Source organism: Arvicola amphibius, chromosome 5 (assembly GCF_903992535.2).
Source record: "Arvicola amphibius chromosome 5, mArvAmp1.2, whole genome shotgun sequence".
Classification (NCBI taxonomy): domain Eukaryota; kingdom Metazoa; phylum Chordata; class Mammalia; order Rodentia; family Cricetidae; genus Arvicola; species Arvicola amphibius.
Window position 1 is genome coordinate 64,419,207 of NC_052051.1, and position 26,086 is coordinate 64,445,292.

General features: G+C 36.5%; 2 protein-coding genes across 2 annotated transcripts; one reads left to right on the forward strand and one right to left on the reverse strand.

Moving 5' to 3' along the window:
- Positions 1–1,647: 1,647 nt before the first annotated feature.
- Positions 1,648–2,583, forward strand: LOC119815116 (olfactory receptor 4F21-like). Its single transcript, XM_038331304.1, has one exon. The coding sequence runs from the start codon at positions 1,648–1,650 to the stop codon at positions 2,581–2,583; it is 936 nt and encodes a 311-aa protein (XP_038187232.1).
- Positions 2,584–12,372: 9,789 nt separating this feature from the next.
- LOC119814855 (olfactory receptor 4F15-like) lies at positions 12,373–13,311 on the reverse strand. Its single transcript, XM_038330925.1, has one exon. The coding sequence runs from the start codon at positions 13,309–13,311 to the stop codon at positions 12,373–12,375; it is 939 nt and encodes a 312-aa protein (XP_038186853.1).
- Between the last annotated feature and the right edge of the window lie 12,775 nt (positions 13,312–26,086).

Below are 26,086 nucleotides of genomic sequence, written 5' to 3' on the forward strand. Positions count from 1 at the left end.
TCTACAATAGTACCAAAGAAAATATGATTAATATGATAATTGCTTGGGATCTTAATAGTTAGAACTATTTCCTCCAAAACACTCTGAAGAAAGGAAAGCATCATAGAATGAAAAAAATTGATGATTACCTTACAAAAGAGATGTTGGGAGCCGGGCGGTGGTGGCGCACGCCTTTAATCCCAGCACTCGGGAGGCAGAGGCAGGCGGATCTCTGTGAGTTCGAGGCCAGCCTGGTCTACAAGAGCTAGTTCCAGGACAGGCTCTAAAAAAGTTGCAGAGAAACCCTGTCTCGAAAAAACCAAAAAAAGAAAAAAGAAAAAAAAAAAAGAGATGTTGGAATAAACAGGCCACTTACTGTAAAGAATTCCAGGGCCTCATTTTTTTGTTTGTTTACTTGTTTAGGATTTTGACACAAGGTATCCAGTAGCCAATAATGGCTTACAACTCATTATCTAGCCCAGAGTGATTTTGAAATAGTGATCCCCTGCTATTGCACGCTCTCTTCCCAGCATCTAGATTTAAAATTAAAAAGTCAAAACTATAAAGACAAGTTACTATATTAGTGGATTAAGGAAAATAAAACTGAATAAATTTGAGTCAATTAAAAATATACCTGAAGAAGATCTCAGTATAAAGTTAAAGGGTCTGTTGTTAAAGAACTCAGAGTGGTAAATAGGAGCATAGATTATCATTTCTTTAATTATGTATGCCAATCCTAGCACCAGTATTTTATCCCTATAAAATCAGTGTCTCTGTGTATAATATGAATCTAATAAAACAGAACATATAATTGTACGAAGTTTGAATGAAATAATGTTTAAGCATAGATTCTTTTCCATGATAATTGTTTAATACAACTTACATGTAAATGTTATAATTAATTATTATATTTACCTAAATATGCACATTCTATTATTGTAGGAAATAATGAATGAATAAATCATTCCAAGCCTGTATAATTCTGAGTATTTATTTAAATATGGAGAATGAGCTCAAACTGTGCATCTGTTCTTCACTTTAACTAATGCAAACAAAAAAAATATATGCCAGGTACAGCAATTAAGAAAAATATTGATGTTCACGAGAGAGTAAGAAATGCTGCTAGGAATAGTTTGCAAGTCATTATCAAAGCATTAATCTGAAGAAAACAAAAATATTGTCACATGAGTGAGGAAACTCATAAGAGAGGAGCTATGGAAAATATTAAGGAACCTTCACAGTCAAAGTAAAACAAAACAAAATGAAAATGCCTGGTTTTGAATAAACACAATGAAAGTAGCCTGTTTTCATCCTTTTAAAATGCTAACAACTTTCTTGCATTTAATAATTTTCTATAATTAAAGGAGGCTGTTTTTAGCCTAGAAGCCTATGATTTTCCTGCTTTACCATTGTGCACATTGTTTCTAAATAGATAAACTGGGTTATATTGCTAGTATGCATTTTTCTGTGATCTTCCACTCTCATTATGTGTGATTTGCTGATCATTATATTTTCCTTACTGAATGCTATTCATGTATCCCCAACTCTAATATATACAGTCATCAGAAGAAAGAATTATAGTCAATGGAGAGACCTTACTACCACTGATGAAAGCTTGATCATTTTCTATCAACAGGTGCCTTGATATCCTCTCCTCGGTACCAATCAATGGATCAAACAAATGACTCTGTAGTTTTTGAGTTTGTGTTGGTGGGACTCTTCAATTCCTGGACAACTACATTTGTTCTCATATACATTTTTTCTTTGCTCTATTTAAGCATAATCTTGGGAAATCTTTTTATTGTCTTTTTGGTAATTACTGATTCCCACTTACAGTCTCCTATGTACTTTCTTCTGGCCAACCTATCCCTCATTGATGTTGGACTTTCCTCTACCACAATTCCCAAGATGATCTCAGATCTTCTGAAAGAACACAGAGTAATTTCTTTCCGCAGTTGTATGACTCAGATCTGTTTTATCCACATTATAGGAGGAGTGGAGATGGTGCTGCTCATAGCCATGGCATTTGACAGGTACACAGCCATCTGTAAGCCTTTGCGCTACTTGAGCATCATGAGCCCTAAAATATGCATTTCATTTGTAATTGCTGGCTGGGTCACAGGTGTGGTCCATGCCCTGTCCCAGTTCTCTTTTGTTATAAACCTGCCTTTTTGTGGTCCTAACGAAGTAGACAGCTTTTACTGTGACTTCCCTCGGATCATACAACTCGCATGTACTGATAGAGACAAGTTTGAATTTGTTGTTGCTGCCAATAGTGGCTTCATGAGCATGGGGACCTTCTTCCTGCTTCTGCTCTCCTATGTCTTCATTTTGATAACTGTCTGGAAAAGGTCTTCAGGGGACTTGTCCAAGGCGCTTGTCACTCTGTCAGCACACATCACTGTCGTTGTTCTTTTTTTCACTCCCTGCATGTTTATCTATGTGTGGCCTTTCCCCACATCATCAATTGACAAATACCTGTTTATTGTTGATTTTGCTGTAACTCCTGCCCTGAATCCTGTTATCTATGCATTAAGAAACAAAGATATGAAAGAAGCCATTAAAAAGTTGAGTAAGCAAAGATGTTATGTCAAAATTGTCTGACCATATCTGTCATTAGGGTCTGTTTATAAACACAAAAAATTCTATTTTTATGCTCATTGGACATCTTCAGTTATCATGCTTTTCAGGTCAGGGTCAACATTAAATACATCTCACTGAGCAAAAATATATGTTACTTTTACATATTCACTAATAGCTTTTGCAACTGTTGGAAACAGGAATCTATCAAAATATATTATAAATGATATTAAGGAACAATATCTTATATTTTAGATCACGTCATTTATAAGAAATTGCTAAGTGATTTTCAGACAGAATGACCAAATGATTCAGAAACACCATTATATGATGTGTGTGTGTGTGTGTGTGTGTGTGGTGTGGTGTGGTGTGTTATTGGTATCTTGATATCTATATAAGTTTAAAATGGATATTAAGATACACATGTCTATTGAATTTCTATTCACAATTGCCAAAAACTGGTACAATCCAAATATCTATCAACTAATGAATGGATATATAAAATGTGATCACATGCAAAAAGAAATGTCAAAAAATTGATGACAACCTCTCATTTATGTCAAAACATCTAATAACTTGAGATCATGTGTAGAGTAAACCAGCCATGGAGAAACAAGTTTCAGACATTTATACCCACATGTGAAACTGTTTTAAAATTGATATAAAAATTGAAGAAAATGATGAATAGTAGAGCTTGAGGTGAGTAGTGGTGGAAGGATAATATAAGTATATATTTACTCAAGCATTATATTTTATCCCATAAATAACTATAACTTCTGATTATTTTGCATAAAATTGTGAGGAAAATATCAAATAAGTTCTTCCAAATTGGAATGGTGTTTAGAATACCCAATCTGATTTGAGAAAGTATAATCTGGTGAATAAATGAATTTACTGGGAGTGATTTAAGTATGGTTGAATGGCTAATGTGCATATTTATTAAAGGAAATCACCATTCATTCCCAGTAATGTCCTGTCTTATATAGCTCTATTATTTTGCAGCACAAATCAGAGAACAAAAACAAACACAGAGTAAGTATGTGTTGGGTGCCTGTCATCTTTCCTAAGTCAAAGTACAAAAGACCATGGTAAGGGAGGTTTTGCTTCACGGTAATCAGATGCATAAAATCAAAAGTATAGTAGTTTGCTAGAAAATGCTGTTGCCTTTGATTAGGAATGTATTATTAATATCCATTTAAATTTAAAACAATGATACATGTAATATATAATAAATGTTTCTTTTTATTGTCATCAATCTTACTGTTTAGAAATAAAAAGAAATATTTAAAAAGTTTTCTTTATACTTATACCTCACCCAGTTCAAACTGTTCAATATATTGTTCTCATTTTACTCATTTATATGTGTAAACACAGAATACATTTCACTGTAGAGTACTTCAGAAATTTTATTTTTTATTATTTTCCCTGTTATTAAACATATATTATTTTCTCAAAAAAATAATATATGAATAAATTTTCGCTCTTCTACTCCTACTTACTCCCCACCTTTGATCCATTCATACCCACTTCTTTCTCTCTCTCCTTTTTTTTCCTCATTTTTTTATTAAAGATTTCCATCTCCTCCCCTCCTCCTCCCCCTTCCCTCCCCTCCCTTCCACCCATACCCCCACTCCTTCCCTACCCAGGCAAAAGAGCCATCAGGGTTCCCTTCACTATGTTAAGTCCAAGGTCCTCCCAACTCCCCCCAGGTCCAGGAAGGTGAGCAACCAAACTGACAAGGCTCACAGTGAGCCCGTCCATGCTGTAGAGTCCAAGCCCATCGCCGTTGTCCTTGGTTTCTCAGTCCTCCTCCACCGTCAGCCACATTCAGAGAGTCCGGTTTGGTCAGATGATCCATCAGTCCCATTCCAACTGGACTTGGTGGTCTCCCGTTAGTTCTGTCCCACCATCTCAATGGGTGAATGCACCCCTCACGGTTCTGACTTCTTTGCTCATGATCGCCCTCCTTTTGCTCCTCATCAGGACCTTGGGAGCACAGTCCGGTGCTCCAATGTGGGGCTCTGTCATTTTCTCCATCCAACGCCAGGTGAAGGTTCTATGGTGATATGCAAGATATTCATGAGTATGGCAATAGGATCTGGACATTTCTGGCTCCCTCTCCTCAGCTGTCCAAGGAACTAGCTGGGGGCGTCTTCCTGGACACCTGGGAACCCCTCTAGAGTCAAGTCTCTGCCAACCCTAGAATGGCTCCCTTAATTAAGATATATAATTCCTTGTTCCCATATCCACCCTTCCTATATCCCAACCATCCTATTCCCCCAAGCTCTTCCCAGCCTCCACTTCACACTTTTCTCTCCCCATCCCCCCATCCCACCCCACCCATATGTTCCCATTTTTTGTCCGGGAATCTTGTCTACTTCCAATATCCAGGAGGATAACTATATGTTTTTCTTTGGATTCACCTTCTTATATAGCTTCTCTAGGATTTTTTACAAATTATAGGCTCGATGTCCTTTATTTATGGCTAGAAACAACCTAGATGCCCTTCAGTGGAAGAATGGATGAAGAAAGTGTGGAATATATACATATTAGAGTACTACTCGGCAGTAAAAAACAATGACATCTTGAATTTTGCATGCAAATGGAGGGAAATAGAAAACACCATCCTGAGTGAGGTAACCCAGGCCCAAAAAGATGAACATGGGATGTACTCACTCATAATTGGTTTCTAGCCATAAATAAAGGACATTTCTCTCTCCTTTTAAAAGTACAGGTTTTTAAGAGATAACTGCAAAATATTACAAAATAAAAGATAAAGCAAAAAACATCATATTGAAGTTGGACAAGACAAGACCACAGAAAAATGAACGAGCCTCAATAGCAGGCACAAGAATCAGGGACCAAATCATTTGCACATTAAGGATTTCCACGAAGGTGTTCATCTGAATGCTATCATATATTTTCAGGGGATATGGTACAGGCCAGTATAGTGATTGCTGCTTATGTGTCTGTGAGTTTTTATGAGCTTTGTTCATTAGACTTAGCAGGCCTTGTTCTCCTCATGTTCTCCATACTCTCTGTCTCCCTTACTCCTGCCAACTTTTTATGTTCTATGATCTCTGAGGGTGGGAGTATTTGGGGGATATCTTCTTAAGAGCTGTGTTCCCAAAATTTCTCTCAGTGCATGATATCTGCCTGTTGTCTCTGTATTTGTCCACATTTGCTGCAGGAGGAAGCCTCTCTGATCATGGCAGACTAAGGCACCAATCTAAGCATATAGCAGAAATATTATTAGGAGTCATTTTTATTACTTTCTACAGAACTAGGTTTCCATACCACTCCTCAAATTCCCTTCAACTTTAGTTGAATCTCCTATCATTCTCTCCCTCAACCCATGCTCACCTGCCCTTCCCACCTGATCCTACAGTTCTCACTGCTCCCTTCAGCCCAAATTCATTCATCCTACCCATATAATCTATTCCATTTTCCCCTCCAAGGGAGATTTATATGTACTCATAGTCCCTTCCTTTATGTTTATGCTTTCTGTGTCTATGGAGGATAACTTGGTTATCATTTATTTTGTGACTAATATTCAGATATAAGCTAACACATTATATTTGTCTTCTGAATCTGAGTTATTTTTACTGAAGATGACTTTTTTTTCTAGTTACATCCATTTGACTTCAATTTGAATGATAGTCTTTTAAAACAAGCAATACTCCATTGTATAAATGTTCCAGTTTTTATCCAGTCTTTTGCAGAGGAATACATAGATTGTTTCCAATTTCTAAATCTAATAAATAGAGCAGAAATGAACAAAGTGATTGAGTGTCCTTTAGGTATATGTTCAAGAGTGATATATGGAGCTTGAGGTCACCATCTATCTGAAGAACCACCACACCAATTTCCATAGTGTCTGTACAAATTTGCACATTTACCAGCTTTAGAGGAGTGTTCCCCTAATTCAACACTCTAACCAGCATGTCACTTGTTTTTTTTTTTAACTTAGCCATTCTAACAGATGTAAGATAAACTCTCAAGATAGTTTCAATTTGCATTTACATAATGACTAAGGTTTCTTAGTGTTTCACAGTATCTTAGTATTTCTCAGTCATTTGACATTACTCTATTGAAATTCTTTATAGAAATGTTCCCATTTTTAATTAAATAGTCTTTGATATTTAGTTTTTGATTTCTTCATTTATTTTGGATATTAGTCCTCTATAAAATGTGAAATTGGTACAAATCTTTTCCCATTTTGTAAGTTTCCACTTTTTTTCAATTTATGGCATTATTTGGCTTACAGAAGCTTTTTGGTTTTATGATGTCCCTTTTATTAATTGTGGATCATAGTGTTTATGCTGTTAGTGTTCTGTTCAGGAAGTTGTGTCCTGTGACAATGAGTTCAAGGATATTCCTTAATTTCTCTTCTGTGAAGTTCAATGAACCTTGTTTTATATTGTTGAATTTGATCCATTTGTGTTGGGGGATGTTGGTCATTTGTTCCCAGCTGCCCAGAACCAAAATAACCACAGAGAAACTTTATTATTTTCAATATCATTTGGCCAATAACTTAAGCATATTTCTGGCTAACCCTTGTATCTTAAATCAACCCATTTCTATTAATCTCTGTGTCACTGTGTGGCTGTGGCTTACCAGCAAGGTTTGGTTTCCATGCCTAGCTCTATTCTGCCAAGCCACTGGCTGAAACAGGTGTATTCATTAACCAACAAAAGCAACACATGTACAGAAGTATCTCTCACACCATTTTCCCTTTTTGTCTAAATGAAAAGGAATATTTTAAATTTATTATAGTAAAATCAGATACAACAACAGTTATCAATCAAGAATTGTAGTTACAATATCGATATCTACTTCATCTTTTATAATAAGGAAAGCTAGAACTATGTCTACTCTTCAACTCCATCAAAGACTCCAGAAAGATATAATATTACCTGAGTAAGCAGGATGTTCATTGTAAGAAACTTCCCAACTCCAGAATTGACAGAGACATCTCGCTGCCTGGAAAGTCATCCAAAGTTCTTTTGTAACATTTTGGGCACCCATATTTAGCCTATTGGCCCACAGTATCTGGCATACTTTTCTATGAAACAGGAAATCTGAAGATATGTTCTACCTTGTAAATGCAATGTCCATCAGTTGCTTTCTTCTGTGTACTGCAGAATGTCTGGCAGACTCTTTAATGAAGCAGGAACAATGAAAGACTGTCTTACCTTCTTTAGGAAGCCTCAGAAGTCACTTTTGTGGGTCCTGGAAGTTCAGGCAAGAAGGTCAGGCAAGAGTTGTTTCCTGCCCAAATGGTTAACAGACTCTGTAAGGAGCCTCATTGATGGCTCTTTGGTGCTGCCAGGAGCAGATGTGTCTCATTGTCATAAAAAGTCCTAAGTTCTTAAAACATTTAAAATGCCATATTCTGAAGGTTTCTGAAAGATTTGAAGAATACATATCTAACTGAATATATCTCTATATATTTAGAAAACCTAAATAACTAACCTAACTAAAATAACTACACTTTGACAATTATAGATGACTATCTATTAAACTGTATTTCTTAACTATACTTTACATTTTTAAATGAGTAGCACAAACACAATACCTTAATCAATAGCAGGTATATATATATATATATATATATATATATACACACACACACACACACACATATATATATATGTATATATATATATATATATATATTAGAGAAGACTCATCATTGTGGTGATGAACGCGCATGCACACACACACACACAGATGCACAATTAACAGAGGTTGTACAGAAGTGCACATTATTAAAAGCATTTAAACTTTTTTGTCATTAGTGTGGAGTGTACGCTACCCTGTTGGTATCAATAGTTTAGCATACCTGAATTTACTACTTTGATTATGTGATAAAAAAGAAAAATTGAAACTATTTAGAAAATATCAAGATTAAAGGATCTTTTGAAAGCCTTTGCACTCCAAGTTATATGCATAAGCACACTTGAAAGACTGTAAGTTTCTCTCTCCGTGTGTGTATGTGTGTGTTTGTGCATGTATGTATGTACGTATGTGAAATTGGAGCAAAAGAGTCCCAAAACTACTCACTGGGAGAAAATCTATAATATTTGTAGTTGATAATCACATGACTAATACATTTAGAACTCAAAGATCTATATTTGGAAGTAAAAAAATATCACAGGGAAAATATTCTGAAATTACCTAATTAGATGGAAAGTGATATCCCTAAATCAAAAAGTGTTTTTCATGAACTTACCTACAGGAATTGCCTATGAAACCAGTTTCTTCTTATTTGACAATAGTTATTTTAGCTTGTGCCTTTACACCAAAATGATGGTGAGCTCATTTGCCACACTTAGGAACTTTAATAAGGATTCTTCATCAGTGTAGAACAATGTATTTTAAAGCCTCTTTGTAGAAAATCTTTGCAGGTCTGTGTTTTAAATAGAACCCAAACTTTGAAAGATTTTCTCCAGCATTTTCCTCGGGGAAATCTCATACTCACTCTAAATTTAGCCCTCACGTGACTCTTATGCTTCATCAAACTTAGATTTGACTTAGGCTAGGAAAATGCAATAAAAAAATGTTATTTAAAAACAAAGTGATTATGGTTAAAATATATCTGTAAAGAGAGAACAACATTAATTTTTATATGTATAATGTTTGCAAATTAAACTAAAATGTGAATACCAGTACTAAGTGACTATCACATGTTAAATATATATGGGTAATGACATCCAGGGTAGCATTATCATGTTTCCACTAAGTGCATAGCTCTGAACTTCTGTTTTTGATAATTCAGGTGGGTCTCATTTTTCTCAGAACTTTATTTTTTGACATTCTGAAAATTTGATTAGGCAACCTATGCATAGCTCTAAGTGTTTAAAAAGTGATAGAAGAGTAATTTATCATATGTAATAAAATTGCATATGCATCATAATTGAAATAGGATAAAGGACAATTCCTAGATGTATTTTAACAATTATTAAAAATACCCTCTAATTATATCCATTCATTGTTTGTCATAAGGAAGATATTACATAACCTGCTATGTCTCTACCCAATACTGTTCCAATGCAGAGGTGAGCATAGAACCGTCAAAACAGTGTCAAAGAGAACAAAGTCTAAGAAATAACAATATGAGAGTTTAAGTTGTAGCTGAGAAATTGTGATAATGGCCTTGTCATTTAAACTTTAGACGTGTTTATTACCATGGAGCAGATAGAGACAGAATGTGTTTAACTCCCATACCAACTATGCCACTATTGTACCAATGGGCATATATTGCCTGCCAAATTTAAAATACATTTATATATTTATGTGTATGTGAATATGCCTTTGTTCACATGCAAGCCAGCACTCACATGGACCAAAAGAAGCAGTAGTATACCTTGAGCTGGGAGTTGCATACAGCTATGAATTATATTGATGCTGGGAATTGAACCCAAGTTGTTTGTAAGAACAGCAAGTTCTCTTTATCACTCAACCATCTCTCTAGACCCCAGATAAGCAAATTTAAAAAATCAGATTTAAAGTAAATGATAAACAACTAGAAACATTAAACCAAAGTTAAATCTTTGAAAGGATTTTTGAATTTAAAGAATTTATGGGCAGATATCACAGTTAAGAGAAGATACTTACACTATGATTCACCATATAAGATTAATGTGGCAGTCTGCCTTCATCAGAGAAGCTTCTTATTGTAGTTTGCTGTGGAGGTATATAATGGTCAGTGAACGTTAACACAGAAACATAGAGTTGGCTAAAGTGCTAAGAACAAGTGGCATTAGAATGCTCAGTCCTCTATGTAACACCCATATGTCTCTCTTCAAAATCAGGGAACAATGCAGAGAGAGGACACAAAAAGTGAAGAGAGAAGATTGGGAAGTGTGCAGCAACGAGACGGACATCTTCTGAACATAGCACAGCTGTTACTGTCACTAACTCACTGCAGCGTGGTTATCTGCAGAAAACCTGCACAGAACTGACATCACCCACATTAAGGATGGTGGAAAGGGCGTCATAGAGGAACTATTGGAGGCCAGTGGTTTCTGCAGTGTGTGGGTTGTAAAGTACAAGTTATTAAATTTGAGTTATTGAAAATGCATCTATCTCATATTGAGGAAAGATATAAAAGCACTTCCTTTGGAATCATTTAACCAAAAGTGAGTCCCGAGCTGATTTCTCTACTGCCTGTTTCTCTGAATCTTCTGTCTGTCTGTCATTTGAGCCTGACTCTGTGCCTGTGTAAAGGCTTTCTTGTAGCGTCTGTCCCTGTTGAAAGAAGCAAGCAGATACCATAACAGGCTGTTCAGTTTCTGTCAGTGATCAGGCCTCAGTTGCAATTTCCTGAGACTGAATAGAAGTTTATGATGAAAAACCCATGCATAAATAAAAATCTATCTATAACACTGCTAACAGCAAGAAGGAGGCCTGGTGCATGCAGTACTAGAACAGGACAGTCCTGAACTACCCTCTACAGCAGTTCAAGACAGGGCCTGAAACTTGGTCAGGCCTGCGCCAAAATGAAAACTGTAGCCTTGATTAACTCCTGACAAGCCCCTAGCCAATTAAGTTGCACTAATGTGATTAAACTTGCTTATGTCAATAATATCTGAAATTACCTAACTGCCTTCAACACTGCCCTCGGTAAGGCTTAAAAAAACCCTACAGCTCTCTCAGGATCACTGCCATCTTGCTTTTGGGAAGGATGATCAGGCCCCCAGCATGCTGGTATAGTAATCAAAAAAGACTCTCTGCATTTTGCAGCGGATTTGGTCTCTTGCTGTTCTTGGGGAGTTCCGACTCTGGGTATAACAACTGTGTCTGTGTGACTACCCCTATGTGTATCTGTATGTTTATTCAGCCATGTATGTGAATGATACCTATCTGTGTGTGATGTCATTGTCATATCTACAAAGAGTTCACTGTGTATTTATGAATGACATAGAATCTATTACATGGCAAAGCAATGGGGTAATTACAGTACTTTTAAACAGTGTATTACAAGGGATTAAGTCATTGACTTCAAATGATTCCCAACTCACCCAGATAACCAAAACATCATTGTTTACAAACCAATAACTGTAAGTGGTGGCATTATGATTTTTGATTCATTTTAGGAACCTACTTTCCACTTCTGTATTTGTATTTTCATCAAATAATACATGTATCTTGTCCTGAGGCTTGGGAAAGCACACATATGAGATTTCTGGTTAGGTTGTAAAAGTCATTTACCAATGGAAGTCCAAGACAACTAAGAATGATTCTTATAATGTCCTCTTAAAGCCAGGTTAAGCAGTTTGAGTACACAGCAGACTAGAGGTCTTACATTAGTGACTGGAAGGTGTATTATTAACATAGGCTGTGAAGTCCAGCAAAAGCTTGATTTCTTAGATTTAAGATATTTTCAAAATTTATTCAACCCACTGCCTTCTTTCAAATTTATAGTATGATGTAAGAAAAATTACAAAACTATTCCTCAATCAGCATATAAAATGAGCATGCTTTGATTTCCAAAATGTAAGTGTAATAAAATACAAAATTCTTTTTTCTCAAGAAAGAGAAGACGATATCACTTATAAAACAGCTTTACAAATAAATAATGTGGGTAGAAATTTTAGCTTTTAAGCTGTGCTATGGATAATAAGAGTATAGTCAGGACAAAGCAAATTATAAACTCACTAAAGATGTCATTAATGTTAGTCAACTGGAAATAAAGTATCCAACATTTTGTAAACTGTTGGATAAAGGAAAATAAATAGTCTCAACCAAGCAGTCTTCAGCCATGCTTATAAGAGAGCAATCAGAAGATGTATTTTGTGCTTCTGTAGATCAAGACATTTTGCTCATTTTGAGCAGTCGAGTAATCATTCTCCTCATTGCCACCTTCATGTCTTTATTCCTCAGTGTGTAAATGGCAGGGTTCAGGATGGGTGTAATCATGAAGTCCAGAATGGCAAGAAACTTATCCACGGGGAAACTGGGAAATGGCCACATGTACACAATGATGCATGGTCCAAAGAACAAAATCACCACAGAGATGTGAGCAGAAAGAGTAGAGAGGGCCTTGGACAAGTTGCCTGATGAATGTTTTCTTACAGTGAAAAGGATAACAATGTAGGAAATAATCAATAAGAAGAAGGTTCCTACAGAAATAAACCCACTGTTGGCAGTAACCATGAACTGCATTTTGTGGGGCTCTGCGCATGCCAATTTGATGAACTGAGGAAGATCACAGTAAAAGCTGTCTATATTATTAGGACCACAAAAATTCAAATGAACAACGAAAGCTAATTGGGCAACAGAATGCAGTAACCCAATAACCCAAGCACCAAACAAGAGCAAAAGGCACATCTGTGGGCTCATGATGATCAGGTAGTGGAGGGGCTTGCATATGGCCACATATCTGTCCCAGGCCATGGCTATCAGCAACACCATCTCAGACCCCCCCAGGACATGAAGGACAAATATCTGGAAGACACAGCCCTGAAATGAGATGGTGTTGTGCCCAGAGGAGAGGTCAGAAATCATTTTTGGTACAGTTAAGGTGGAAAGACATAAATCAATAAATGAGAGGTTTCCCAAAAGAAAGTACATAGGGAAATGTAAATGTGGGTCAAAGGCCACTGTAAGCACAACAAGGGTGTTTCCCAGCACAATGGCTACATAAAACACCATAGAGAAGGCAAGGAAGAAATGCTGTATTGGTCTAGATGTTGAAAGTCCCAGAAACACAAACTCAGACAACTCTGTGTAATTTGTATTAAACATTTACTTTTCTTTCTTTTTTTTTCTTTTTTTTTTCTTTTACCTAAGGGACTGAATACAAAGGAATTTTAAAAAGAATTTATTATAAATAAATAGTTAAAAAACAATTAAGAATATTTCTGAATGAATTAAAACCAAAGAATTTTTATAGTCATTAGAAAGTAATTTGAAAATTTCCTTAACTCATTTATCTGTTCAACTAATAATCTGTAGTTATTTACCTAAGCCAAGAACTCAGTCAATATCATGTGATAAATGAATTGTTAGTTCATGAGGATCTAAATACATTGCAACATGTACTGACAACACATTTAAGAAAGACAACAGTGTAGTACCCCAGGTATGTGACTTATAGTGGTTGTCACTCATTGATAATAGCCTTGTTACTACTCAAGAGAATGAGAGATTGTCAGTCTTTGGAACTGGGTCACACAAAGAATACAAGACAGGAAGACGAATAGGCGAGAAGAGTGATGGAGGTCAGAATGGAGAACAGGCCACACATAATTTTGAATCTATGTTTAGAAATTTTTTCTAAAACCAATAATAAGTTTCTGAAGTTTAATAAGCAGTAGCTTTATTATAATTAATACTTGCAAATGGCCATATGCAAAAATAGAAGGGACATCAAGTAACCTGTTATAGCACATTGGAGAAATATATGCTGTTAGAGAGTTGATTAATTATTCATACCATAATGTAACAAATAAAACTTGCAAGCCATATTTGCTCTCTATCATAAACATTAGTTGACTTCAAACTGAACATTTACATATAAAAGAGAAAAAAAGGCTGCTGGGATGACTCACTGAGTAAGGTGCTTGCTGTGCAAACATGAGGACCTAAGTTCAGATACTTAGCACCTGTTTAAAAGCCAAGTGCAGTGGTACATATTCATTTCAGTGAAGGGAACAGCGTGTCCTGAGAGTACCAGCCTCCAGTTTACCTGAAACAGTAAGATGAAGATTCAGTGAATCAGTATGTTGCAAAGCAAGAGGGTAATTGATTATCCTACATCTGAATTCCCCACTTTACAGACATGAGCAAGGTCTCCTCCAGTCTTTTTATTACGGTCATTTTCACGTCATCACTCACTTCATACCTGGCTCCTTGCATTAAGATGCTCTAAGAATGAAATTAAAACAATAAATTAAAATAAAAGATGACACGCTGAGAGCGACTTGAAGCAGTCAGGCTGGACACACTGTTCATTATAAATATCTCATAAGTACCATAACCAAAGGGAAACACTGCAGAGGTGAGGCTAGGAGCCCCTGCTATATGGACACAGGTGGAGAATTTATATTTTAAACACAGATGAAATAGAGCAGGACTGAACAGGGACACTAGAACACTGTGCTCTGCTGGAGTAGATGTCTTTTGTAAAGGACCTATAATCAAAACTCCAAGGAATTAAATGCTATCTCAAATTTCAAATATGATATTCTGGAGTACAATATATATTCAGTAGTTTTTACTGTGTGGATGATTAAAACCCATTGTTTCAGTTTGAAAAAAGAAAGTCCTAACAGAGTTTTCATAAAATGGTTTATTTCTTATCTTCCTTGTTTATAGTTTTCAAGTGTTTACATTTCCTCACTGATGATATTGTACTCATAAGTATAAAAATATAGCCATCATTTATTCAGAATAGAAACACTCACAATATTGTCAACATGTTGCCAAGTAAGGTGTCTGAATGGAAAAATAGTACCACTTGTTTAGAAAACTTACAATGAAATCAACACACACAGTTAAGAAGTCAAATAGGTCAATATATCCATCACTAGTCATAATCTTATTGTTTTGCCAATCAGTATGGGGAGAAAAGGAGAGATTTGTAAAGGCAGAAATGATAGATCAGCAAAATAGACTCAACATTTATAAAGCTTTAAATAAAAATCTCATTTTGTACATTGCATATGTACTATAAATTGATATTTAGTAGATTTTAAATGTAGCAATTATTACAAGTGTGAATATTAAATATGTGACAAATATACTCACAGACTATTGTTTAAAAGTGTAAATAATGAATTACTAATTTCAATATATAATACAATGAAATATTATGATACTTTGAATGTCACCACACTAGATCTACACAGGGAAGTCTATACTTACCTAAAAACAAGAGAAAGTATAAAACAGTAATATGACTATTTGTGAACATTTTTAACTTAAACATTCTTTAAGAAGAAACACCAAATAACACCAGTAATGTTGAGGGATAAAAGGTAGAATTCTAAGTGGCTTTCCCTACCTAAATTCTATATTATTGTGTTTTTTAAACAATATAAAGAATCATGTATCAACATTAACCAAAGGTGGATTTGTAAATACAAAATACAAATTCAGGAAGAACAGATCTTTAAATTCAATAGACTGATATCAGATTTTTCCAAACTAGCCTTTAATATTATAATAATGATTTAAAATTAGAGAAAACTTATTTTTTCCTATGTCACTCTACAGGAGTTTTCTCAATATCAGATTTATCACCCACAAAAAAAGCTCAAATGTAGGAGCAGTTCATTGTTAGTTATTTTAACACAGATCAGCTATTTGACTGATGCTAAAGGAGAAGAAATGAGGGAGAAGAGACATGGACCAAAAAAGATAATATTAGAGAAAATAGAAAAAGCAAGTTAACACTATATAGGTTGCAATGGAAGAAATTAGAGTAAAATTTAAAGGCTCATTTTGTTGCTATGTTCAAACTGACCTACCACTAAGACTATGACAGAAGGACCAGGCTCAGACACACAACAAGCAAAATGAGAAAATCAAAGGTAGCACATGAATGAATATTTTCTGAGTCTTATAATACCTATCCACTATTTGAAACTCCTAACAGCCACCATGTTCATAATTTCTCTCCGTGTGTGAGGTGGTAAAGTCCTTAGAATCAGTGTATTTGCCCTTTTCCTGCTTTCATCTTGTCTGTCTTTTACAGGACTATTTTCAACATCTTCAAGTTATTACGCAGACCCCCAGTTTGTTCCAAAGACTGAAATGAAATGGATTATACAGCACAATTTCTAAATTAATTTTGGGAAACAAGCATGAATGGATGCTCAATAAGTATAACTGAAAGAAAAATAGTATTGTAGATGGGGCATCTGCATGCTACAGAGATGCTGTGCATTAACTGTTCAAGGATAGTTATTGCTAATGCCAGAGTGCTAATGATGTCTACTTACCAAGTGCCCTCAAAACTAGAAAACAGTATTTCCACTATTACTTTATCTTTTAGAAAGTGTCTTCCTCTTGGATACTGCATGTTTAATACTTCTTACCAATGCTCTAACTACCTACAACCTGACAACAGCATTTAGTGACCAACTGGTGGTTGGTGACCTAAGTCTTCAGGTCATTTACCATGGGAATTGTACTTCAAAATCCCATTGCATCAAAGAGAGAAATACTAGTTGTTTTAGTAAGAATTGATGAGGAGGTAAAAGAAATTAAAGTAAAATATTTTCAAAGAAAAACAACACTTAATACTTTATTACACAGTACAATTTATATATCATTTTGACCAGTGTTATTGAAAACCAAGTAGCTACTAATGAATTCATTGAGTATCATTTAAAATTAAATTATTTATATTAACATATTAATTGCATAAAACAATGGATTAAATTATGACAATGTCATATATTTACATATCTTTTCATAATAAATACCTCTATTAAGTTCTCTCATTCACTTCCCATTCACACTTTCCCATTTTCACACCACTTATCCCATATTGTCCCCTTTTGCTTTCATGTTATTATACCTAAGCTCAGACCTCACTTATGAGGCAAAGTCTTGTCTTTGTGAGTTGGGTTTATGTCCTCTGACGTCATGATAGCCAGTTCCACTAAAAAAATATTCAAGGAATATCGTAGGGAACATGATACCAAGCTTTTAGCTTAATTATGAAATTACCATTTTCATTTAAATTCATCAATATTGATTAATATTTATATTCTATATACAACTATACATTTCATATAAAAGACAAAGATTATCAAGGTAATATTATATAATATTCAAAAAAAGTTGCTTCATGACAGTCCGTTTTTCTTTTGTATCATTGATATAGTATGTAAATAAAAATTCATGCCAATTTTAATTTTTCTCAGCTCATATTTTATTTCTGTATTAAAATTGTGATATAATTATGCAATATTATTTATTAAGTGACTAGATAAGATTACAATTCATCTTCACATAATTGAGTTAGAGTTTTGTTTCTATGAAGAATTCAGGGAAATGGTCTTTACTCACTGGTTAATAAAGCTAATAATAATATTAATATTAATAATAGCTAATGCTACACATTCTGTTCAGAACAAAAGTGCAAACAAACCTAATGCTACACATGATAGTCACAAATGCTAAGCAATATGTATTATATACAAAATACTATTTATTTTCACAATTTACTCTTTGTAACCTAAGTAGCATCTAATGTGAATGGTTTAAAATTAATATTCAGTGTACTCATTATAACATTATTTTGAATCCAAGCATAGTTTTACACAATATTACATTAAAAAGAAAAGATAAACATGCTAATAGAAGAATTATACAAAAAAAAAAAAAGCCGGGCGGCGGTGGCGCACGCCTTTAATCCCAGCACTCGGGAGGCAGAGGCAGGCGATCTCTGTGAGTTCGAGACCAGCCTGGTCTACAAGAGCTTAGTTCCAGGACAGGCTCCAAAGCTACAGAGAAACCCTGTCTCGAAAATCCAAAAAAAAAAAAAAAGAATTATACACTTATTCTTAGGCAAAAGGACAAGAATCCATAGTCAGAACTCATTTTGAAAAATAATGATTAAATCCAAACTGAATGATTATTATGCCATAATGTATGTAATATATTCTCATTTACCTTTCTCAAGGAATTTTGTAGTAAAAATTGAATTTAGGTCCTCATGGAATTTATTGGCTTAGTTCTTTATTTTTTAATTCAATATATGTTGTTTAATATGTATGTGTTACGTATTCATGAGTTAATATGCATGCAAATGTTCTTCACCTATGAGTGGGGATTGTGAGATGTCTCTAGTCCACACCAGTCATTGTATTTGTCTTCTTTAGATTTCATTATTGTTGGGATTTAATGCTTATAGATTCCTTGATATATATATATATATATATATATATATATATATATATATATATATATATATATATAGAAGACATTACTTATAGCAGGAGTCCTAGAGATTTGGTTCTTAAATCTTTTTGCCCCACTCTTCCTTGACTTAATCTGAACTTTTGGTGTAGGAAATGTTTTGAGTACCACATGGTGTGTTGTTCTTTGTATTTCGACAAGTGGTTGGTATATGTAATACTCTATTTCTGCCACAAATGAAGCTTATTTGATGCAGCTAAGATTAAAATATCTCTAGACAAAAAGAGAGAAATCACACTGAATTGGAGTATGTTAATATTAGGTGTCTTCTCTAGGATCCAGCACCACACTGGTAATTGATAGCTACGTAGGCTTACAGTAGGCCAGCCATGAATTTCTTCCTATGTCCTACTTTCTGTAGTTACGCCAGGTTATATAATCATTCCTAATCATAGACTCATTACTATGACTAAGAAATAATAAAGAATACATAGTGTTACTAAGACTCAGAAGTAATAAAATTTAAAATATATTATTTTGTTTGTTTGTAATTAGATGATCAAAGTCATGACCCAATGGTAAGAACATGTGTGGCTTTTAGATATCAGTATTATTCATCAATAATATTCTTATTATGTTATTAAGAATAATCTTAATAATTTAATATCCTAAATAGTATTAATGTTAATATTATTAATAATTTAGTTGTTCTTTTAATAATTATTTTAGAGGGCTGCATACTCAACTGCTTTAATGTTTATTTTCATACCCAGCCCACAGAGATTTTTATAATTGAATATGTTACCCACAGAAACTTTTTATTAACACAGAAATATAAATATAAATATAGAAATATAAACAGAAATGGGTAATAAAGACCCTCAGAAATACATTGCATAATGCTTTTATTAACTTTGGGTTTTCTGTTTATTTACCATATACTTTAGAGTTCAATTTGAACTTTCTGTAACTGCTAGCTCTATAGGATTGTGTGGTATTCCTCTAATATGCTTTACATTTTTAGAAGCAACAAACTATTTAATTTCTTAGAGACATATGCTGGAACATTGTCACTCTTAATTTGTACAGGTATGTCATAATGGCCATAACTTTCAGCAAATGTGTGATTACCAAATCAGCATTATCTAAACTCAAAACAGTTTTCCATTGAAATATTGAATAGATATAAGTAGTGTAGTGTACATTATTTAAATTTCTTTACTGTACAAAACAGAACACATCTATTGGACATATATCATTTCTTTGAGCACCCTGTGGATTCTTTTCTGCAGGTAGTGGAAATTTCTTTGTATAACGTCTGAGTAGAACATTCCTTGTAACTTCTCTGGCTTGTTGCCAAGTGGTAGAAAGCAGTGCTAAGAGGAAAGTTTATAGCACTAAGTGCCTACATATGGAAAGCAGAACGATTGAGTATTTTTTGGATATATAACTAAAAGTGCTATTTCTGGTTCTTGAGGAAGTTTGTTTCCTATTTTTTTTGAGGAAAATTCTATACTAATATCCAAAGGGGCTGAAATGCTTGCACTCCCACCAGAAATACTGGAATGTTCCCTTGCCCCACAACCACTCCAGCATAAATTGTGATCAGTGTTTTGTTCTTGGCCATTTTTATGGGTGTAAGATGGAATTTCAGAGTTGTTTTCATTTGCATTTCTCTGATGACTAGGATGTTGAACATTTCCTTAAGTGTTTTCAGGCATTTTATAATCCTCTGTTGGGAGTTCTCTGTTTAGGTCTGTACTCCATTTTTTTATTTTATCATTTGATCTTTTGATGACAAATTTCTTGAGTTTGTTGTATACTTTGGAGATTAGACCTCTGTCTGATGTGGGGTTGGTAAAGACCTCTTCATATTCTGAATGCTGCTGCTTTGTCTTGTTGACGATGTCCATTGCTTTACAGACGCTTTTCATTTTCAGGAGGTCCTATTCTATTAATTGTTTCTCTTAGTGTTTGTGTTAATGGGTCTATATTAGGAAATGGTCTCCTGTGTCAATGCATTCAAATGTACTTCCCAATTTTTCTTCTATGAGGTTAAGTGTGGCTGGATTTATGTTGAGGTCTTTGATCCATTTGGACTTGAGGTTTGTGCATGGTGGTAGATATGAATCATTTTCATTGTTCTACATGTTTGGTACCATTTATGCCAGCACTATTTGTTAAATATGCTTCTTTTCTCCATTTAATATTCTTTGTGAAAAATCAGGTGTTTATAGGTGTTGTGGAATGATATAAGTTTTCAATTAGCTTCCATTGGTCCTCCTGTCTGAATTTATGCAAATACCAGGCTGTTTTTAGCATTGTAGCTCCATAGTACAGTTTAAAATCAGGGATTGTGAAGACTCCAGAAGCTTTTGTGTTCTACAGGATTGTTTTGGTTATCCTGGGTTTTTGATTTTCCATGTGAAATTGAGTACTGGACATGTTATTAACTATTTTCAGGGCAACATTGTTTGTAATAGCAAAAACCTGGAAAGAACTTAAATGCCTCTGGACTAAAGAATGGGTAGGGAAAATGCAGTACATTTAAACAATGGAGTACTACACAGCAGAAAGAAATAATGACATCTTGAAATTTGCAGGCAAATGAATGGAACTAGAAAACATCATATTGATTGATGGTAACCCAGACCCAGAAAACAATTATAATATGTACTCTCTCATAGCTGGTTTTTAAAAATAAGGCAAAAAAATCCAAACCTACAAATCACAATACAGTAGAACTTAGACAAAAATGAGGACCCTAAGAGGAGACATACATGGATGTAATGAGAAGTAGAAAAATACAAACTCTCCTGAGGAAATTGGGAACATGAGGACCATGGGAGAGGAGTTAAGGGGAGCGAAAATAAATGGGAAGGAGCAGAGAAAATATATAGGTCAATAAAATCAATAAAAAAGAAAGTGGAGAATGCTCACAATAGTTGCTTAACAGCACACCTGAAAGCTCTAGAAGAAAAAGAAGAAAAAATTACCCAGGAGGAGTAGAAGATAGGAAATAATCAAATTGAGGGCTGTAATCAATGAAATATAAACAAGGAAAACAAGTCAAAGAATCCATGTGGCAAAGAGCTTGTTTTTGAGAAATTCGACAAGATAGACAAACTCTTATCCAAACTAATTAAAAGGAAAAGAGAACATTCAAATTGACACTACCAGAAATGAAAGAGTGGACATAATAACAGACACTGAGAAAAATCCAGAGAATTATTAGTTCATACTACAAAAACCTGTACTCCATGAAATTGAAAACATAAAAGAAATGAACAGCTGGAGGTTCCCTCACGGTCCTGACTTTCTTTCTCATGTTCTCTCTCCTTCTGCTCCTCATCAGGACCTTGGGAGCTCAGTCCGGTGCTCCAAGGTGGGGCTCTGTCATTTTCTTCATCTATCGTCAGGTGGAGGTTCTATGGTGATATGCAAGAAATTCATCAGTATGGCTATAGGAAGCTGGCGACAGATGGGGAAGGTGACTGAGCCCCACATTGGAGCACTGGACTGAGCTCCCAAGGCCCCGATGAGGAGCAGAAGGAGCGAGAACATGAGGGAGAAAGTCAGGAACAAGAGGGGTGCGTTCACTCATGGAGACGGTGGGACAGAACTAATGGGAGATCACCAACTCCAGTTGGAATGGGACTGATGGATCATGCGACCAAACCCGTCTCTCTGAGTGTGGCCAACAGCGGGGGCTGACTGAGAAGCAAAGGACAATGGCTCTGGGCTCTGATTGTTCTTCATGGACGGGCTCTGTGGGAGCCTTCTCAGCTTGGTCGATCACCTTCCTGGACCTGGGGGGAGTTGGGAGGACCTTGGTCTTAGCATAGAGTGAGGAACCCTGATGGCTCCTTGGCCTTGAGAGGGAGGGAGGGGAGGTATGGGTGGAGGGGAGGGGAGGGAAGGGGGAGAAGGAGGGGAGAGAAGGGGGAGAAGGAGGGGAGGGAGGGGGGAGGAGGAGGGACGGAGATGGAAATTTTTAAATATAAAAAAAAAATAAACCATGAGAAAAAAAAAAAAGAAATGAACAATTTTCTGGGTGATACCATACCATAAATAAATAAAGATGAGGTGAATAATTTAAATAGATCTATAAAATGTAAGGAAATAGACGCTCTCATCAAAAGCCTCCCAACCCAAACAAAAGTCAAGAGTCAGATGGTTTTACTGCAGAATTCTACCAGAATTTTCAAGAAGAGCTAATACCTATACTCAATGTGTTCCACATAATAGAAACAGAAAAAACATTGTCAGTACCTTTTTTTTTTTTTTTTTCTTTTTTCTTTTTTTGGTTTTTCGAGACAGGGTTTCTCTGCAGCTTTTTTTTTTAGAGCCTGTCCTGGAGCTAGCTCTTGTAGACCAGGCTGGCCTCGAACTCAGAGATCCGCCTGCCTCTGCCTCCCGAGTGCTGGGATTAAAGGCGTGCGCCACCACCGCCCGGCTTGTCAGTACTTTTTTATCAGGCTTCAATTACCCTGTTAACAAAACCACAAAAAGACTCAACCAACAAAAGAAAATTACAGCTCAATCCCATTCATGAACATAGATGCAAAAATACCCAAATACTGGCAAGCATAATACAAGAACACATCGAAATATCATCCACCATGATCAAGTCAGCTTCATCCCAGAGACTCAGGGATGGTGCTCCAACGTGTGCTAGCTAAATCTCCATAAAACCCAAAAAGCTTGAAAAGGAATTCTGACCAAAAAACAAAACAAAACAAAAGTACAGTTTTTAACACAGCTTCTTGCTGTTTGCTGGCAGAGCACCGCAGCTCCATTAAGAGATTTTCCTTCATCCATCGCCAGGTGGAGGTTAAGGCTCACAGTGAGCCCGTCCATACTGTAGAGGTCATGTTCATTGCCGTTGTCCTTGGTTTCTCAATCCTCCTCCGCCGTCAGCCACATTCAGAGAGTTCGGTTTGGTCCCCTGTTCCATCAGTCCCATTCCAACTGGACTTGGTGGTCTCCCGTTAGATCTGTCCCACCGTCTCAATGGGTAAACGCATTCTTCACGGTCCTGACTTCCTTGCTCATGATCTCCCTCCTTTGGCTCCTCATCGGGACCTTGGGATCTTAGTCCGGTGCTCCTATGTGGGACTCTGTCGTTTTCTCCATCCAGTGCCAGGTGAAGGTTCTATGGTGATATGCAAGATATTCATGAGTATGGCAATAGGATCTGTACATTTCTGGAGCCCCACATTGGAGCACCGGACTGAGCTCCCAAGGTCCTGATAAGGAGCAGAAGGAGGGAGGAACATGAGAAAGAAATTCAGGACCGTGAGGGGTGCGTTCACCCATGGAGACGGTGGGACAGAACTAATGGGAGATCACCAAGTCCAGTTGGAATGGGACTGATGGAACAAACCGGACTCTCTGAATGTGGCCAAAGGTGGAGGCTGACTGAGAAGCCAAGGATAATGGCGCTGGGCTTTGATTCTTCTGCATGGACGGGCTCTGTGGGAGCTTTGTCAGCTTGGTTTATCACCTTCCTGGACCTGGTGGGAGTTGGGAGGACCTTGGACTTAACATAGAGTAGGGAACCCTGATGGCTCCTTGGCCTGGAGAGTGAAGGGGGGTATGGGTTGAGGGGAGGGGAGTGAAGGGGGAGAAGGAGGGGAGGAGATGGAAATTTTTAAATAAAAAAAATAAACCATGAGAAAAAAATAAATAAAAATAAAGGGGCACAGGAGACCGCTTCCTACGTATAGCCCCAGCAGCACAGACATTAAGGGCAACATTGAATAAATGGGACCTCCTGAAGCTGAGTAGCTTCTGTAAAGCAAAGGACACTGTCACTAAGACAAAAAGGCAGCCTACTGACTGGGAAAAGATCTTCACCAACCCCACAACAGACAAAGGTCTGATCTCCAAAATATATAAGGAACTCAAGAGACTAGACTTTAAAATGCTAATGAACCCAATTAAAAAATGGGGCACTGAACTGAACAGAGAATTCTCAACAGAAGAAGTTCGAATGGCCAAAAGACACTTAAGGGCATGCTCAACCTCCTTAGCAATCAGGGAAATGCAAATCAAAACAACATTGAGATACCATCTTACACCTGTCAGAATGGCTAAAATCAAAAACACCAATGATAGCCTTTGCTGGAGAGGATGTGGAGTAAGGGGTACACTCATCCATTGCTGGTGGGAATGCAAACTTGTGCAACCACTTTGGAAAGCAGTGTGGAGGTTTCTCAGGAAATTTGGGATCCATCTACCCCAGGACCCAGCAATCCCACTCTTGGGAATTTACCCAAGAGATGCCAAATCATATTACAAAAGCATCTGTTCAACTATGTTTATAGCAGCATTATTTGTAATAACCAGAAACTAGAAACAACCTAGATGCACTTCAGTGGAAGAATGGATGAAGAAAGTGTGGAATATATACATATTAGAGTACTACTCGGCGGCAAAAAACAATGACATCTTGAATTTTGCATGCAAATGGATGGAAATAGAAAACACCATCCTGAGTGAGGTAACCCAGGCCCAAAAAGATGAACATGGGATGTACTCACTCATAATTGGTTTCTAGCCATAAATAAAGGACATTGAGCCTATAATTCGTAAAAATCCTAGAGAAGCTATATAAGAAGGTGAACCCAAAGAAAAACATATAGTTATCCTCCTGGATACTGGAAGTAGACAAGATTGCCGGACAAAAAATGGGAACATATGGGTGGGGTGGGATGGGGGGAGGGGGGATGGGGCGAGAAAAGTGTGAAGTGGAGGATGGGAAGAGCTTGGGGGAATAGGATGGTTGGGATATAGGAAGGGTGGATATGGGAACAAGGAATTATATATCTTACTTAAGGGAGACATTCTAGGGTTGGCAGAGACTTGACTCTAGAGGGGTTCCCAGGTGTCCAGAGGACGCCCCCAGCTAGGTCCTTGGGCAGCTGAGGAGATGGTGCCAGAAATGTCCAGATCCTATTGCCATACTCATGAATATCTTGCATATCACCATAGAACCTTCACCTGGCATTGGATGGAGAAAATGACAGAGCCCCACATAGGAGCACCGGACTGAGCTCCCAAAGTTCTGATGAGGAGCAGAAGGAGAGAGATCATGAGAAAGAAAGTCAGAACCATGAGGGATGCGTTCACCCACTGAGACGGCAGGACAGAACTAATGGGAGACCACCAAGTCCACTTGGAATGGGACTGATGGAACATGCGACAAAATCGCAACTTGGAAAGTTGCTGATGGTGGAGGCTGACCAAGGAGCCAAGGACAATGGCGATGGGCTTGGTCTCTACGACATGTACGGGCTCTGTGTGAGCCTTGTCAGTTGGTTGCTCACCTTCCGGGACCTGGAGGGAGTTGGGAGGACCTTGGACTCAACATAGTGTAGGGAACCCTGGTGGCTCTTTGGCCTGGAGAGGGAGGGAGTGGGGGTATGGGTGGAGGGGAGGGGAGGGAAGGGGGAGGGAGGAGGGGAGGAGATGGTAATTTTTAATAAAAAATAAATAAATTGGGAAAAAAAACCAAAAAAAAAATAAAAATCAATAAAAAAGATGAAAAAAAAGTGTTTTTCCTGATTGAGCCATAGCAGACAAAAAGCCACAGTCATTTTAAAACATGACTGCCTGGTCTGTGCTGCCAGTGTCAACTCCAGGT